We start from the raw sequence: 17,524 nt of genomic DNA on the forward strand, positions 1-17,524 counted from the left end.
TGGGGCCAAGGAGTCGTTGCTCCTTCATTTGGAAGGCACATATTGCCTTCTGTCCGCGGGTGCATCGGACTGTCCGGTGGCGCACCGGACATGTCCGATGCCCTCTGACGACGTGGTTGGCGGTGATTGCGCCGATCGTTGGCATAAGGAGGAACCATTGCCCGCCTGGCGCACCGAACATGTCCGGTGATTTTTAGCCAGCGAGCCCTGGCGAATTCCCGAGAGCGACCAGTTGGCCAGCTGACCATGTCAGACACTGGACTGTCCGGTGAGGCCCATTATGGCCCGACTTTGGCTCTTTTGAGCCAAACTCCTTCACTTCCTTTTTTACTATCTTTGTGATGATTCCTAGCATTTAGGCAAACATAGTTAGCAACCAAAACAATTGACTAAGAGCTAGAATCATACCTTTGTCACTTCATTCCATAATAGTTTGTAGTATGCTCAAACTAAGTCAAAATGCCATTTACTTGCACAAGGAAGTTAGTAGCCAAATAGTAGTGCAAGAAACATAATATAAAATAAGTGCAACTTATTTAAACACTTGAACCTCATGTTTTTAAGGTTTTGCCCAAGGTTGCACATTTTGGTCTTTTAATCCAACTCATTTGGACTTTGCATCTTCAATTTGCTTGATTAGAACCTGTGCTAATGCTCATACCAAGATGGTTAGTTCAAAGTGGTGTGTTGAGCAGTTAATCACCAAAACACTTAGAAATGGCCCAAGGGCACATTTCTCTTTCAGTTGGTCGGCTACTCCGTCTTGCAGGGTTGCTTGACAGGGAGTTGGTCGTATGCTCCACCTCGCGGGGTTGCTTGGCAGAGACTTGGCCGACAAGTAGGTCGTCAAGTGTCTTAGGCTTATATTGGGCACCCGGTTTCTAGTACCCGACACTAGTATTAGGTTAAATCTCAAATCTCAATGCCATAGACAAAATGCATATGATATAGCTTGGGTTTGATCCAGGGAACTATGTCACGAACAACACAAGGAGTAGAATGAAAAAGTAACCATTCCAAGTGATTAAACAATGTGTATCATATGAAATTTGAAAAATTGCGCCAAATGGTTTATGGCTAAAAGCAGTCACCATGAGGGCTATTGGTTTGATAGCATCATGTTATAAAGCCTAAACAATATCAATATCAAAGCTTTTTAATATGTCTCAAAGCTCTAATTAAGATTAATCAGAATTCAAGAATCAATCAACCTTAAAATCCAATATAACCATTTGGTGGTATCACATTATTAGGCCTATCCAGCACCAGAAAACAAAAGAATAAGGTACATACAGAACCTTCAACATGAGATTGATAGTAGTGGTGGGCTTGGGCTTGGTCTTTTTTCGTTTGCCTTTCCGTTGCCATGAGATTGAGATCTCTGCACCATGTTGGCACTAGCCTAACCTTCAACAGTTTTTTGTCCGTCCTTGGCCCGAGTTTTCTCTTCAACATCAAGAGATGCAATTAGATCTGAAACTGATATATATGTCCTCTCGTGTTTGAGAGTTGTTGCGAAATCCCTCCATGAAGGAGTCAATTTAGTAATTATGCCACCAGCCACAAACTTGTCAGATAGATTGATCCTTAGTTGCTTAAGCTTCTTTGTCATGCATTGTATCTCATGAGCCTGATCAACTACAGACTTTCCATCAGTCATATTGTAGTCATGATACTGCTCCATGGTGTACAATTTAGATGACGGAATGAGGGTGGCAACACGATACCAAGCACTTTCTCTTCTTTTGTTCTCCACGCTCATTTATAAAAGATTTTTCCTATTCTGTTATGATGTTATGAGCTAAATATGTTAGCTGATGCTTTAGGTGGGAAGTTAAGTGCAATAAACAGATGGAATGGGGTGTCTCATCTTAGATTAAGTTTGAGTTCATGTTCCAAACGAGAAAAAGACCAGGTTTCGAAGACTGTTCGGTTAGTAACCGATGGCCCCAAAAGGTCCTACATGTCTCACAATATCATTGGTGCCTTCCTTAGTTTGCAATGTGCTTCAAATTCTCATTTGTGTTTAATTTTAACCTTTTTCATTTAAATGTGAGGGAGCGAGGGTGACGACGATGGAAATCGATGCTTTATATAGTGGCGCTTCATAGAATTCTAATGTATATTCAAGTCATGTATACCCTCTCATTAATATTGATATAGACTTTAAAATAATGGTGTGTTTGATTCAGCTTTCTGAATGAGATGTGCTATAAAAAATCTAGAATATCAACCAAACAGTTATAATAGTAAAATAGATTCTTGAAAATCTACATATTGCTCTAGTTCAATTCAGAATCACTTTCTACTAAAATTTTCTAGATTTCTATCATCAATGTTACCAAACTATGTTGTTACAAAATCTACAGTCGGTAGTTGTTTCAACCAAATATATTTTAGCTTTTTTATAATCATAATCATGAGGTCGCTACAACTTGATCATTACTCATAGTTAATACTTTAATAGTTTTTTTTAGATTTGTCTGGCCAAATAAAAATGGCTAACTTGTAGGCAATTTTTAGGCAATATTTTCTTTCAGGCAACTCTCCGTGCTTCCACTTCCATCCAAACAAACAGGCACGTGGTCTGTAAGTCTGTTGGCCGTGACAACTGACAAACAGAGCAGGACAAGAAAATGCAGAGCTATTTGCCTATTTCCGGTGCAGGCAGTCTGGCAGAGCAGGCAGGCAACTGGGCCAGAGTCAGACAGGCCTGCCCGCCACGCCGTCCCGACGGCCATGGCCCGACCCTTCTCTTCCCCACACATCCCGTCTTCATCCTGGGTGACTCGCCGCCCTCCTCCCTGGACCTCCTCACCGTCCGTCTCCACCACGAGAACTAGCGCCTCGTCTATTACCGCGTGCAGACCGCGCCGCAGGGCAGTCGCGCCGGCGGCCTCCCTCCACCTCGGCCCGGGGGAGATCGCCGAGCTCGCGCGCAACAAGGTTAGTTGCTATCCTGCTGCTCGGTACCCGTCCAATAGGATCTTTTCCTTTCTTTTTGTGTTTCGTTTTCTGAATGTTGGTCTGGTTTTCTCGGAAGGTTTTGATTGCGGCGACAGTGGCGAGCGCGATCGGGCAGCTGTCCAAGCCCTTCACCTCGGTCAAGAATGGGGGCGTCGGCGCCGGCCTTGACCTCAGAACCGTCTTCCGCTCCGGAGGGATGCCCTCCACCCACTCCGCGGTGAAAACATCGGATTACCTACCCCACTCCCTTACCAAAACCTTTTCTTTTCCAGTTTTTGCGTTACTCGCAATCTTTGGAGATACCTCTTCCACATGTTTGCACTGTTGTGCTAAGTTGTGGTGTGGATAACCTAGTCACAGGGAAAATGTTTGCCTTATGTGGTGAACTGTTATATGTAGTTTGCACAATGAATGATTGAGGATGGCTCTATAGATCTTTGAGGAGTTCTGAAATATAAAGTATCCCAAACGGCTTTAAAATTGAATTGAAACAAATGTGGTGGTTTGTCAAACAAGAAGTGCTGCAAGGTCCTATCTGAATCTGCTGTTTTTTTATTCTAGAGTAAAGTAATTCTGTTTTAGCCTTACCTTTTCATGTAAACCTTTCAAATCCCCTTGTCATTGACCCTTCTAACGGTTCTGAGTTCTAACAAAACTTTCCTATCTTGTAGAGCGTTGTTGCAGTTGCTACTTCGCTTGGGCTAGAAAGGTTAGTTCTTGAATATTGATGCAGCAGAACATAGTTGTTTCTGCTTGTTTCACCCTAAGCTCCATGCTTTTGTTTTTGTTGACTATAGATTTAGTGTGCAGGGGGTTTGCAGACTCCATATTTGGAATGTCAGTGGTGTTTGCAGCAATTGTAATGTATGATGCTCAGGTACACTGTTTGTTTATTTGTTCCAGAGCTCATTTTAATCCAATATTAAATACTCCAAATCTTTTCAGTCCACCTGATCGGACTAGTTAGAATTTACTGCGCAAGAAACAAATATTTGACTGCAAGTTAGTTCCTGCTCTCCTTAGTTGCCATATTTCCTCATCTCTTCTACCTTCTTTGCAGTCACCACTTCTTGTTTCTTACCTTGATCTTGGTCAGATTAAGGCCTTCTTATAATTGATGTAGCTTCTTCCCCTTTGGATTGATATATAGATTTGGTTGATACTCCTGTCTACACAAGGCAGAAAATAATGTTGTGGCTTTGATGGTCTAGGCACAGAGTTTCGTATGTCATAAAAGAACCACCTTATGTAATAAATCTGCAAAAGTTTAGTAAACAGATCGGTTGATGTCTTTCCTTATTGGAACCCAAAGGCATGTGTTATATATCTTGAGCTTTGAAAGTTTGAATAATGAGTTGGAGATCCATACCTTATAAATCAATCTCTTACTATTGACAGATTAAGCTTTACTACATACTCTACCAATTAGTTTCATATCAAATTTCATTATATCTTTAACGGATTATTTTACATGGCTGTCCATGTAACTTGCAAAACAGAATGATGTGGCAAAATAAAAAATTGTAGCAAAAATGGTAATAAAAACTAATATGACCATCAGATTATCTTGCATTCATTATTTTCTTGTGCGTTTGAGAAAAAAAAGTTTATCTAGCAGATGCATAGCTAATAGCCTAATATCAAAATGCTCCATTCTCCTACTTGTGTTTTGCATTTGGTAATAGAATTTAGTGTATACTCTAATACTTACCAATAAGGAACCTTATCCTGGACTATTGAAGGCTCATATAAGGTAGAACTAATATGGGAAAGTACACTACAAGCTCCTATGTTATTGTATCTCAATTTGTAAGGCAATTGTAAACTGATTAATGGTAGATCCAGATGATGGAGGATATATAGACGCCAAATCACACATGAGAAAATAAGAAAAAAGATATGACATTTATAGCGCTTTAATTGTTTACCACGAACAGATATATATGCTCTGATCCTATTAATAGTTCAACATTGGGGCAGTTCTAAACATAAGTAGTATATTCGAAAAAAGCAAATAGAAGTTCTTGATTCACCATGCCATCTCTTCAATTTTTCTCTAAAAGCACCTGATGAGCAACCCAAGACAAAATGGAAACATTAAAAAGATCCTCTTGACCAACCAACTTATGCTTGGATGGCATTTCATGCCTGCATGGCCCAAATAGTTGCACCATATATACATTTAGAAGCACTAAACTCCATTCAAAGTGTACTGAAATTGTTGCTCCGCTCTTCAGAAGAAATTGATGAGTACGGAGGCAGTAAGAAAAAAAGAGAGGAAGGTGATCGTACAAGGAAAAAAAAATATATGGCTCCCTTAGGTCTAGTTTGGGTACTCTAGTAATGAGTGGGATTAGAGTGGATTGAGATGTATTGAGAGAGTATTTGATCTATTAGGGATTTACACCCTCTCCAATCCCTCCAAAACACTCTAATTCCAAAGTATCCAAACTAGGCCTTATGGGGTGAGACAGGGATATCAAGTCCAAGATGCTCACCAAAGACAAACCCTATATAGCCTGTGGCAGATGGGTCTGAGCTGTATGTTTACTAATTGTGGATTGGTTGATGGAAGCATTGACTAGTATACTGATAGGCTCACTCTGTCACAGTAAGGGGTGTGGGGGTCGGATGTCCATGTGTATATATATGGATAGATGCAAGTATGTGTGTCTTGGGCTCTTGGCTGGTTCTGGAAGGACCAAATGAAAAAAGGGTGTGCTGTCCTTGAACAGGGGACCTGCCTGAAATTGGCTTAGAACAAGCAATCAAGTATCTATCAACTACACTGCCATTATTGTGTGATTTTGCAAATTTGCTCTTGCGAAACATGTCAAGTTCATCATTTCTTCTGCATGGAGTTGGTGTTGCCCACCCCTTTGTGCTAGTTCCTTGGTAATATGTAATATATGATATATCAAGACTCAAGAGTGTTTCTGAAAAATATGCAGCGACTTCAGTTAACCTATAATATAGGTTTGCACGAGGGAGTCAAGGCGAACAAGGGAATTAAACCTCCTATTCCATCTTTCCAAACCCCACCGTCTCTATTCCTCTTCTATAGTTCTATTTATAATCTTGAACAAGAAACTAGGACAAAACTCCTGCACTTCATGTGCATGTCATATATAATAAAGAACTAAAAACATCTTGAACAAGAAACTTTTAAAAGAGATAGATTTAAGTGCATGATTTTTGCTTAGCTTCTGCCCTGTGGTACATATGTTGCATGCTCTGTTTTTCTTAAAATATTTAGGTAAATCAGGAAATGAAAAAAAAACTTTTTCATGAAATGGCATGCAGCTCTCCAGCATCGTTCGAGAAAAAAAATGAAAATGAAAAAAAAGGGGGTTGCTATCAGAACTCAGAAGTATAATAGAAACATAGCTTGTAGTATTTATACATACACTTGTGAAAAATTATCCACGTTTGAAAATAGTATAATCAAAGTTGATTCTTATTTGTTGGTGGGAGTATATAACTCTGTTGGAGTGGAATGCAGTAATAGATGACACACTTGTGTAACAAGCAGCATAATGACCTGAGCATTAGTGAATACATCAATGCCCTGAGCATTAGCAGATACTGTATTATTACCAAAAAAAAGTGTGTCAGTTTGCACTGGAGTCCGCACTGTGGAGCAAAATCTGGTGCCTTTACTCGGAAGTATGAATTTCAGGGAAACATGTCTGTGGTTTGTCCTTTTCCTTCACTTGTTGCATTCTTTGTCTGTATGTTGACGTCTAAGACTACCGCTTGTTAGTACCTTGCCTTATGCTTGGTAAATATACTTTTTAATAATCTAGTGTGAGCCCTGGATACGTTAGTAGGTGCTTACTAAAGTTTTATTTGCATCCTGATCAGTGCGTTCAAAAACATTCAATTCGTCCCTCTTTCTTGATGAGAGGGGCAAGCCTAATATTTATGTGTGGAAAGAATAGCCAAATACTGCCAGTAGCTCTTCAGTCCTGTCTGAAAGGCAAACCGGCAAAGAAAAGAAAAAAAAATCAGAATTCGTGATTCTGTAGTTTTGGGGCATGGGCTTGGCATGTATTTCTTCAAGGATCAACGCTCATAATATCCATTTGTTTTTCCCCCCAATAGGGAGTAAGAAGAGAAGTGGGCAACCACGCCAAGGTCTTGAACAGGTTTTGGATCCTCAAAGAGAAGGCACCTCTGGAGTATTCTGAAGTGGACATGGCAGCTCCTGAGTTTGTTTCGGTCTCCGAGGAAGCGAGCTCCAATGCGAGCCCCTCCTTGAAGCGCGGTTGTAGCACCGAATCACCAAGGGTGAATGGGCTCCGTGGGTCTGAGCTGACTGAGCTGAAGCAGGCTTACGTAGAGGAGGATTACCGGTTGAGTGAATCTGTTGGCCACACGGAGCTTCAGGTCACAGTCGGCGCCCTGTTGGGTTTTGCTGTAAGCTTAGCAGTGTATGCAACACTGTAAGAGCAACTCCAATAGTTATGTAAATTTTAGCTCTCTAAATCACAGATTTAAGAAGTTGTTAAATGGCTTTTGGAGTAAAAAAATGTGAGTTCTCCAATAGTTCTCTAAATATAGGTTGTAATTTTGTTTTGTATCTATCCACATAAAAAATAAGTCACAAAAACTATATAATGCAGTCAACATTTTTGTTTAGGGAGTTGTTAAATGGTTGCCAAATGTAGAGAGAAAATGAGGTTAGATGACAGGTTGTTAAATTTAGAAAGTTCATTTAGAGAACTGTTGGAGAACTGTTGGAGAATAGTTTTCATATCACGTCCCTTAATTGGTTACACATTTACACCTTTTTTTTTACACAGAAACAATACATGCGGTTTATTGTTCCCACCGTTTAAATCAGAAATGCCTATGCTAGCTCGTTTCACATTCTGTAACCAAATATACTGAGTTCTTAATCTTTTTTTTGTTTTAGATAGAAGTGAGTGAATGCTACTCTCCCCATAAAATAAGTGCCATTATGATATTTGTACCGGTTTGTTTATTTAAATTTATTATAGAAAAAAAATATAAGGAATAATAATATTTGTGTGTAAATTTATTATGGAAATAAATTTAACGATGTATCTTGTAATGTAAATATATTTCTAAATATATGATGGAAGTCAAATGTGTTTGACTTTTGAAGAAGTGACTTATGATACTAATTATGTAATGTGTTAAATACAGTTGGTGTTTTTTTTAGTTATTTGAGTATATGCCATGAGATGTGACCTTTTGCCGCTTCTTTTGTGACATCGAACATTGCAGTATGGAGCAGCTAGTCCTGCTCATTTCACGCGTTTCCTGCCAAAGAAACTGTAAACAAAATCCGGGTGGTGGCTGGCACTGCCTCAAGCAATTTTTAACTACTACTAGATTGCGATGTGATGGCAGGCAGGAAGAACCGTAACGCTTCCGGCGTTTGCCTTTCCTCTTTCCGTGGAATAAATAGTTCATTGGTCCCCGTAAACTAAAGGGTCTCCATGAAAGACTCCCGAGGACGAAAGATGGACTGCTTATTTCAGTTTTAAGCATAGTTTAGCAACTCCATTACCTAAGGAATTTCTATTTTCCAAGGGTTCATTTTCCTTAGGAAAATAGGATCAAAACTCAACGGTTGATGGTCTTGTTTTTTTTTGTCGCTCAATAGCTCATCCTAGACTATTCAAGACTGACAAAGGTAGAAGCAAATAAGCACCAAAAGTTCCTATGTTATTGTATCTCATTCGTAAATTTTCAACGATCAAAACCCATCGAAAATAAGTGTATCCCACGTAAATAACTTTTTTTTGGTGGACACAGGTTTATTTTCGACGGTTGGCATTCGTCAAAAGTTCGTTGCCTAAAATAACGCTTATTTTTGGTGGCCTGTCGAAAATAAGTTATTTTCGATGGCTGCCGAAAGACAACCGCTGAAAATAAACTTGTAGCAATTGTTGGAGAAAAAAATTGGACTTAATAGCCATGATGTTGATCACAAAAGTAAGTAAGATCACTTTGGTATGTTTGTGTAATGACTTTTCTAAAGCTTTTAGGAGCCTGAGAAACTCCTTAACCTCTAACATCAGCTATTTAGGCTAAATTCTGGCTACAATCTTTAAGCATCTCGTCTATTCTATCGATGCCCATGCTATCATTTTCTTCCTATTCTGTTAGAACCGTGGTATATTTCTCGTTGTAACCCACGTTTCATAATATACCATAAAACTATTTCAAAATAGGTGATCTTTTTAAATAACTTTGCATTTTGACAATTGTTGCATAAACATTATATCTTATTGATAGTCGATAAAGAGATGTCATGCTTGATAAAATTGTTAGCATTAGCAATCTATTTAGCTGAGTGAGCCTGCCTTTTATTCCAATCATCATACATTTACCGGTGATCCTCACCTATAACAAGGTATACAATGATGAGCGTTTTATGTTGCATATAGGTATTTTTATATCTTAAACTTACCTAAGAGTAGATATAACTCAGATTTGTGACGAGACTATAAGGTTCGAACAAAATTTTGGTAGCATGACCTCGTTTTTATCACCTACACGACCGAATATAATGCAATATCAGTCACTCGGAGGCTTTCAAAAAAGGGACAATTCTACACAGACAAACATCACTTGCGTGACACACGTGGTAAGTGCCTAAAACGAGTGACACATATATTTCATTGGTCTACCGACATGATAGTAAAATAGTTAAGTAAATATGCACGGGTTCGAGTCATACCTGTTTATCATTGTTGAAGGTTTTACATGGTCTTAACGTGGGCCGGGTAAGGCCTGAGGACCTTTCTTTTCTACCGTGGGTGTGGCATGATGGTGGTCAAGCGCGTGAGCTGGGGTGGGGTGCGTCAACGACGAGCACGCGTAAGTGCAAGGGGGTCGGCATGTTGGGGCGAGTGGTGGTGGTGGGGGCGGGGGAGTCGGTGACGACCATTCGTGGGGTGGCGTGGAGGGCGGCTAAGGCAGCAATGGCGAGCGGCGTGTGCAGGGTGGCAATGGTGTGCGGTGTCGAGCATGGGCGCAAGTTATATACTGGTAATTTTTGGCGGATGTCGGTGGCCGTCGAAAATAAGGGTCTTATTTGTTTGTGGGCCAACCGTAGCTATCGAAAGTAGTAAGCTTATTTTCGGCGGCTATGACCCAGTTGCTGAAAGTAAGTCTCTTATTTTCAGCGGCCACTTATAACCGCCGAAAACTAACTTATTTTGACGACTAATAAAGAGACCGTTGAAAACTAACTTATTTTCGATTTCCTGTTTCGTAAACCGTTTGATGGTAGATCCAAATGAACTATAGCGGATATATAGACATGAAATCACATATGAGAAGAAAATTAGGAAAAATGGGCATGTGTAGCGTGATTAGTTGATGATCATGAAGGCACGAACATGTCCAATCCTATGTTTTAGAAGACTAACAGGTGGTAATAAGAGTTTGGAAGAGAACACTAGTACACAGAAGCTCTATAGTGGCGGTTCTAAACATATTTACACTGGCGTTTTTCAGTACCGCCAGTGCTAGGGGTCAGTGGAAATCAGCATTTCCACTGGCGGTTATTTTGGAACCGCCAGTGAAAAGTTCATTTTCACTGGCGGTTTTCTTAACGAACCGCCAGTGAAAAGTGCATTTCCACTGGCGGCTGAATAAAGAAAACCGCCAGTGGAAATGCATTTTCACTGGCGGTTTTCTTAACGAACCGCCAGTGGAAATGCACTTTTCACTGGCGGTTTTCTTTATAAAACCGCCAGTGGAAGTTTTCCCGCCTTTTTTCAAAATTTCAAACAATACTGAATTATATATATATTTATTTACACACACACAAACATATATATATATATATATATATATATCTATATTGATATTGAAAGCAACATGAAATTAAATTCTATCATACATTTATATACATCAAAGTATTCTGTTTACAACCATATATGCTTCATGCATTCTATACATCATAAGTTTTCACCTAAGCTCTAATAACTATCTCGGCTAAGAGATAATCTACTAATTTCTGTTAGTATTCTGAACTCTGGCAAAGCTAATGTCCCGGAAGCATCGTGATATTTTCCTTCTGCGGGAATGACCTCTTTCAATATGAATGTGCAGAGGTCCTCGACTATGCCATACAATGCAGCTTCGGTCAAGTTCTCCGGGTTTCCTCGTTGAAATTGCTGTAAAGGAATTTTATAAACATTATCTATTTATACTCAATAATAACACATTTGCATCTTTAATGACATAAATACATACTTAACTATTACTAATAATACCTTGTCAGGGTTCGTGATGTATCGTCCGTTCACTCTCATGAACTCGCACGCATAGAATCCACATAGGACCGATCCTTGTGGTTGCTTGTGGCACTACATAACGGGAGATTGGTTATTTAGTTGCAACATTGTGTATGATATGTATTCATAAAATCACATACTTACCGGCCAGTGATGATGGATGTCTAGTGGCACGAGTTTTTTCGACAGGTCGTACTTTCCACCTTTCATCTTATAGAATCTATAAGCACTGTGATCTCAAATAGAATCACCATGTTATTCTCAAATTTTAATCGATAAAAGTATGCATGCATAGAAAAGGCTTACAGCTCTAAGATGCTGAGGAATGTTGCATATGTCGAAGGGTCGAAGTTCAAGGAGTCGAGCACCAGCACCTTTCCAACCTTAGGATAAATGAGGAAGCATATCCAGTGGTCCCTGTACGAATCAAATTTGTGATGCATGTGTATTGAAATTATTAATTTTATTTATGCAAAATCACACTTACTTAAAGTTGTACGGGGCCATTATGGCTTCCCTGTCTTGAAATTGAAGCATTGCATGTCCTATGTATGTGGCGTATCGAGCTTCAAAATCCTTCTTCATTTCCTTTATACGCTTCTCAACTTCTTCGTCCGTCTTTCCCCTTATTTCATCGTTGTCTTTCCCGATTCTAAAAGTGTGGCTTTCCTCGGATATAAGTATTGGGTTGAGATACCCAACCCTTTTACTGGCACTAGCATTGGGCTTGGTACCGTAAAGAATCTCCTGCTGATCATGTTGCATTCTGCAAGTCACACGTGCATGTCAGATATTGAAATTTTATACAGCTCACTAATAATAACACACATATGTGGAAGTATGAGCGACACTTACAATGCAAACATCGTTACAAGTTGCACGTCGAGTCTCTGAAGGTTCATCATTAACCACATGTCCTCGAATGTAACAACGGCCTTTTGGTTCGAACCAATAAAAGCATGGTCTGGTATATGCACACTGATTGTGTCGATGCCAACCGATGATGCCCGCATGTACCAGTCATGCAACCTTTTAACACCAGCCGGGACCTTTCTTAGTTTGTCAAGAGGTAGCAGAGGTCTTCCCGGCACATATTTTTTAGGCACGTTTTTGTAATCTGCCTTAGTTGGCTTCTTTATCTTTGCGGCCGTTGCCTCAGCCTTTTTTGCAGACTCCTCGTGCTCGGCCAAATCAACAGTTTGTGACGTGAGGCTCCGTCCAATCCCTTTCAAAAACCTAACTGTGCCAGCAGTAGTAGCTTTACTCTTCTTTTTCTGATACGGGGACACCAATTTTGGTATAGGAAGTTTAGATTTCTTTGATGGCCGTGGATCGTTTGATGGCTGTGGAGAAGGTGGATCCCTTGATGGTGGCGTAGACAGTGGGTCACCAAGAGGATGGGGAGGAGAAGGTGGTGGAGCCCTGAATGGTGATGCTTGTGGCGGAGACGGTGGGTCAGAAAAAGGATGAGGAGCAGCATGTGAAGTTTGAAGAGGTGAGGATGGATGTACAATAGGAACAGCAATTTGAGAAGGCGGAGACGGTTGGGCCTGCGACGCCTGCGACGAATTCGACAAATCAAGCAATTCGACATCCCTTCGAGGCCAAAGGATAAAATTCTTAATAGCTTGTCCAAGTTTCTCGATATCTTCGGGCCCAGGGATGTCTAGCATGTCGTCCTCGTATCCTTGGACGACCGTCGTCACTTCTACTTTGCAATAATCATCTGGAATATCGTTTCCATGGTACTTGCGTCCTGGGATCGCAAGGCCTGTGGCTACCATCTTTGTACGTTTATTGTTAATACCATATCTTATAACCAGTGTGCACGCCACAGGCCTTGTGATGTCATCAACTGGATAACGGTCCTTATTTCCCGTTGAAGCAACAGAGCTTGGTAATGTCGTACAATCTGTGGAAGCCGGCGGTTGAGCTGCTGGAATTATTTGTAGCTGTGGAGTGGTCATCTGTTGAACAGACATCGCACTCGCCAACTGTTGCATCAATTCTGGAGGAGGATTCGATAGCATTTGAGACATCATGGCTTTGAACTCTTTCTTGGCCTCCAACTTAAAATAATCTGCCATCTCTTGCTTGTATCGATCACGTTTCCTGTACAGACCTTCCCACTGTTGTCCGAATCCTTCCTTCCATCCTTCCTTAGACGAGATTCCTCGTACACGGCCAGGATGCTCAGGGTTACCGAGACCAGCCGTTAGGATGTCTCTTTCCCTTTGTGGCTTAAAAGTTCCTTCGCTCTGCTTAGCTGCCATTGTATATATGTTTTTTGCCGCTTCTTCGACAATGGGATCATCAAAAGATACACCGGTCTCGGTTTCCCTTGGTTTTCTAGCACGGAGCCAATTTGCCGCCCTTTCACCAAGTTGCTCGGACAGCGTCGGCAACCCTGCGGCCTTCTTCTCGGCGTCTTCTTGTCTCCATTTAGGAACCTGACGCTTGTAACCACCTGTGCCTAGGTGGTGGCGGTACTTGTTCTTCTTTGATAGTTCAGAATTTGCCTCACTTATAGATATGAAATCAGGGCTGCTCCTCTGCTCTAAAAATACTGCCCACTGACCTGCTGAGATTTTATATTTTTTGGTCGGGTCCAGACCTTTCTTTGCAAACTTTGTGTTCATCTCAGACCTCCAGTTTCGGAAATTTATCGCAAGCTGCTTCATCGTGTATTCCTTCACGAGTTCTTCTGAACCCCGAGGCAGAACGAACCTCATTAATAGCTTATTCCATATTTGATTCTTGACATCATCTGACACATCTCTCCACTGTCGTATTGTTATGTCAAGATTATCTCTAACTAAAAACCCAAGTGCATTCCGGAACTTAGGTAGTGCCTCTTCTGGAGCAAGGGGCTGACCTTTCGGGCTCACGTCTGAGATTTTGTATGTTTTGTCGGGAAACTTGTTCAGCCCCCTGTCACCTCTTTTTCGATCGCTCTGCTTCCTTTTCCTTGACGTCTCGGTTGTTGTCTTGGTCTGTTCCGGTGCGTCTTGGGTCGGCTCCGGTACGTCTTCGTTTCGTGCCACGGCTTCTTCGAGTATCGCACGAAATTCAGACATGACCTCCTATTCATGTAATAAAATGCACAAGAGATCATGCATGTGAAATCAGTAGGGTACACATACGAAGCTAAAGATGCGTACTTTTACCTCAGCTTCTCGTGGATCATAAGTAGGGTCACGTTGCAACTCACGGAGAGCGGCCCTATCTATGCTAGTGGTAGGAAAAGGGTCGCTAGGCGATTCATATCCTTCACTGCTGGATTTTTCTTTAGCAACACTCTTGTCCATGTGCTCGGGCACTAAATCTTGGTCCTTGATCGGAGAACTCATTGAGCTATATATATACAAATACATAAGCAATAATTAAATACATATTAACACATATTAACGTAAGCATATTAACCCTAAACTCTAACCCTAACTATAACCCTTAACCCTAACTATAACCCTTAACCCTAACCCAAAACCCTTAACCCTAACCCTAACCCAAAACCCGAACCCTTAACCCGAACCCTAACCCTAACCCAAAACCCGAACCCTTAACCCAAAACCCGAACCCTTAACCCTAACCCTAACCCTAACCCTAACCCTTAACCCAAAACCCGAACCCTTAACCCTAAAGAGGGAGAGAGTCGCATAGGACGTATCGTATAGGACGTATCGTATAGTCGTATAGTATCGTGTAGGACGGGGAGAGAGTCGCATAGGACGTATAAAGAGGGAGAGAGGGAGAATCGTATGGATATTATCGAGTTACGTATAGAGAAGGAGAGAGGGAGAGTCGTATAGGACGAGGAGAGGGAGAGAGGGAGAGTCGCATAGGACGTATAGAGAGGGAGAGAGGGAGAGTCGTACGGAAATTATCGAGTTCAGATCGAATTCGGATCGGATCGGATATGTATATTATCGAGTTGTGACGGATAAAATTACAATGTATATATTGAACATACATTTGAACACATTTGAACACACATATATATATTGAACACATACATTTGAACACATATGAACACACATATATATTGAACACATACATTTGAACACATATGAACACATATATATATTGAACACATATGAACACACATATGTCTCCCTCCTCTCTCTCCTCTCCCTCCTCTAACTATCTCTCTCCTCTCCCTCCTCTCCCTCCCTCTATCTATCTCCTCTCCCTCTATCTCTCTCCCTCTCTCTATCTCTCTCCTCTCCCTCCTCTCTCTCTCTCACCCTCCTCTCCCTCCCTCTATCTCTCTCCCTCTCTCTATCTCTCTCCTCTCCCTCCTCTCTCTCTCTCACCCTCCTCTCCCTCCCTCTATCTCTCTCCTCTCCCTCTATCTCTCTCCCTCTCTCTATCTCTCTCCTCTCCCTCCTCTCTCTCTCTCACCCTCCTCTCCCTCCCTCTATCTCTCTCCCTCTCCCTCCTCTCTCTTCCCTCTCCCTCTCCTTCCTCTCTCTTCCTCCCTCTCGGCGGCGGCGGCGCGCCCCTCCTCTCTCTTCCCTCTCCCTCTCCTTCCTCTCTCTTCCTCCCTCTCGGCGGCGGCGGCGCGCCCCTCCTCTCTCTCACTCTATGCAGAGACGGCGGCGGCGCCCGCGTGCGCGCGGCGGCGGCGTGCGCCCGTGCGCGCGGCGGCGGCGGCGGCGCGCGCCCTCCTCTCTCTTCCCTCTCACTCCTAGACCGAGCCCGAGCGAACGAAGAAAGGGAGAGAGAGAGAGAGAAGAACTCACCTACGGCGCGGGGACGACGGCGTGGACGACGGCGTGGACGACGGCGGCGCACGGAGGAAGATCGCCAGGGCGAAAATTCGGCAGCCTGACGGCGGGAAGATGGAAAGACAGGGCGCCAGAGACTTAGCGAATTTTTCGGCCCCGCGCGCGCTCCTTTATATAGGAGATATTTCTACTGGCGGTTGACAATGAAAACCGCCAGTAGAAATCATTTCTACTGGCGGTTGTCATAGAGAACCGCCAGTAGAAATACCATCCACAGACTGTGGAGGCCATTTCTACTGGCGGTTCTCTATGACAACCGCCAGTAGAAATCATTTCTACTGGCGGTTTTCATTGTCAACCGCCAGTAGAAATGATTTCTACTGGCGGTTTTCATTGTCAACCGCCAGTAGAAATGTTTTTAGTATATTATTTTTTATTGTATATTCATACATTAAGTATATAAATTTTTGTACATATTAAATATATAAATATATATATTTAGTATACATAATATATATATTTATATATTACTTCTCTCTCTCTCCCCTCTCTCTCCTCTCTCTCCTCTCTCTTCCCTCTCCCTCCTCTCTCTTCCCTCTCTCTCCCCTCTCCCTCTCTCTCTCCTCTCTCTCCTCTCCCTAGCTCCTCTCTCTCCTCTATCCTCTCTCTATCCTCTCTCTCTCCTCTCTCTATCCTCTCTCTCTCCTCTCTATCCTCTCTCTCTCTATCCTCTCTATCCTCTCTCTCTCCTCTCTCTCTCCTCTCTCTCCTCTCTCTCTCTCCTCTCTCTCTCCTCTCTCTCTCTCTCTCTATCCTCTCTCTCCTCTCTATCCTCTCTCTCTCCTCTCTATCCTCTCTCTCTCCTCTCTATCCTCTCTCTCTCTATCCTCTCTATCCTCTCTCTCTCCTCTCTCTCTCCTCTCTCTCTCCTCTCTCTCCTCTCTCTCCTCTCTCTCTCTCCTCTCTCTCTCCTCTCTCTCTATCCTCTCTCTCTCCTCTCTATCCTCTCTCTCTCCTCTCTCTCTCCTCTCTCTCTCCTCTCTCTCTCCTCTCTCTCCTCTCTCTCTATCCTCTCTCTCTCCTCTCTCTCTCTATCCTCTCTCTCTCCTCTCTAGAAAGTCGTGTAAAATTACATGCTTCAGTTTGTCGCTAACAATAATCAATTACATGACATGTCCTAACAATAATCAATTACATGACAACTATATAATCTAGGGAGCTATTGTTCTGCCTTGTCCATCGTGGCGTACCCAGGGCATCGAATTGCGTGGGATGCTTCGCTCAACGTTCCTTATCTTGGTTGGATGGTCTATGAAAAGAGACATGTCATTGAACTGGTTAAAATCCTCTAAATCAGATACACCATCAACTCCTATAGCTTGTTGTTTTCCAGGAAAAACTACATGCTTCGGTTTGTCGGTGCTTTTCTTCTCATTGTTAGAAATGATATGTTCAGCATAGAAGACCTGTGCAGCACGATTAGCAAGGATCCATGGGTCATCTTTGTAACCTACCTTACTTAGATCAAGAACTCTGACCCCATAGTTG

At 42.1% G+C, this 17,524-nt stretch overlaps 1 protein-coding gene across 1 annotated transcript; it reads left to right on the forward strand.

Moving 5' to 3' along the window:
- Window positions 1-2,647: 2,647 nt before the first annotated feature.
- On the forward strand, window positions 2,648-7,434 carry LOC100284172 (uncharacterized). Its single transcript, NM_001371978.1, has 5 exons — window positions 2,648-2,946; window positions 3,044-3,184; window positions 3,639-3,676; window positions 3,778-3,844; window positions 7,072-7,434. Exons 1-5 carry the CDS (start codon window positions 2,740-2,742, stop codon window positions 7,414-7,416), a joined length of 798 nt encoding a protein of 265 aa, NP_001358907.1. The 5' UTR covers window positions 2,648-2,739; the 3' UTR covers window positions 7,417-7,434.
- Window positions 7,435-17,524: the final 10,090 nt, after the last annotated feature.

Source organism: Zea mays, chromosome 6 (assembly GCF_902167145.1).
Source record: "Zea mays cultivar B73 chromosome 6, Zm-B73-REFERENCE-NAM-5.0, whole genome shotgun sequence".
Lineage (NCBI taxonomy): Eukaryota > Viridiplantae > Streptophyta > Magnoliopsida > Poales > Poaceae > Zea > Zea mays.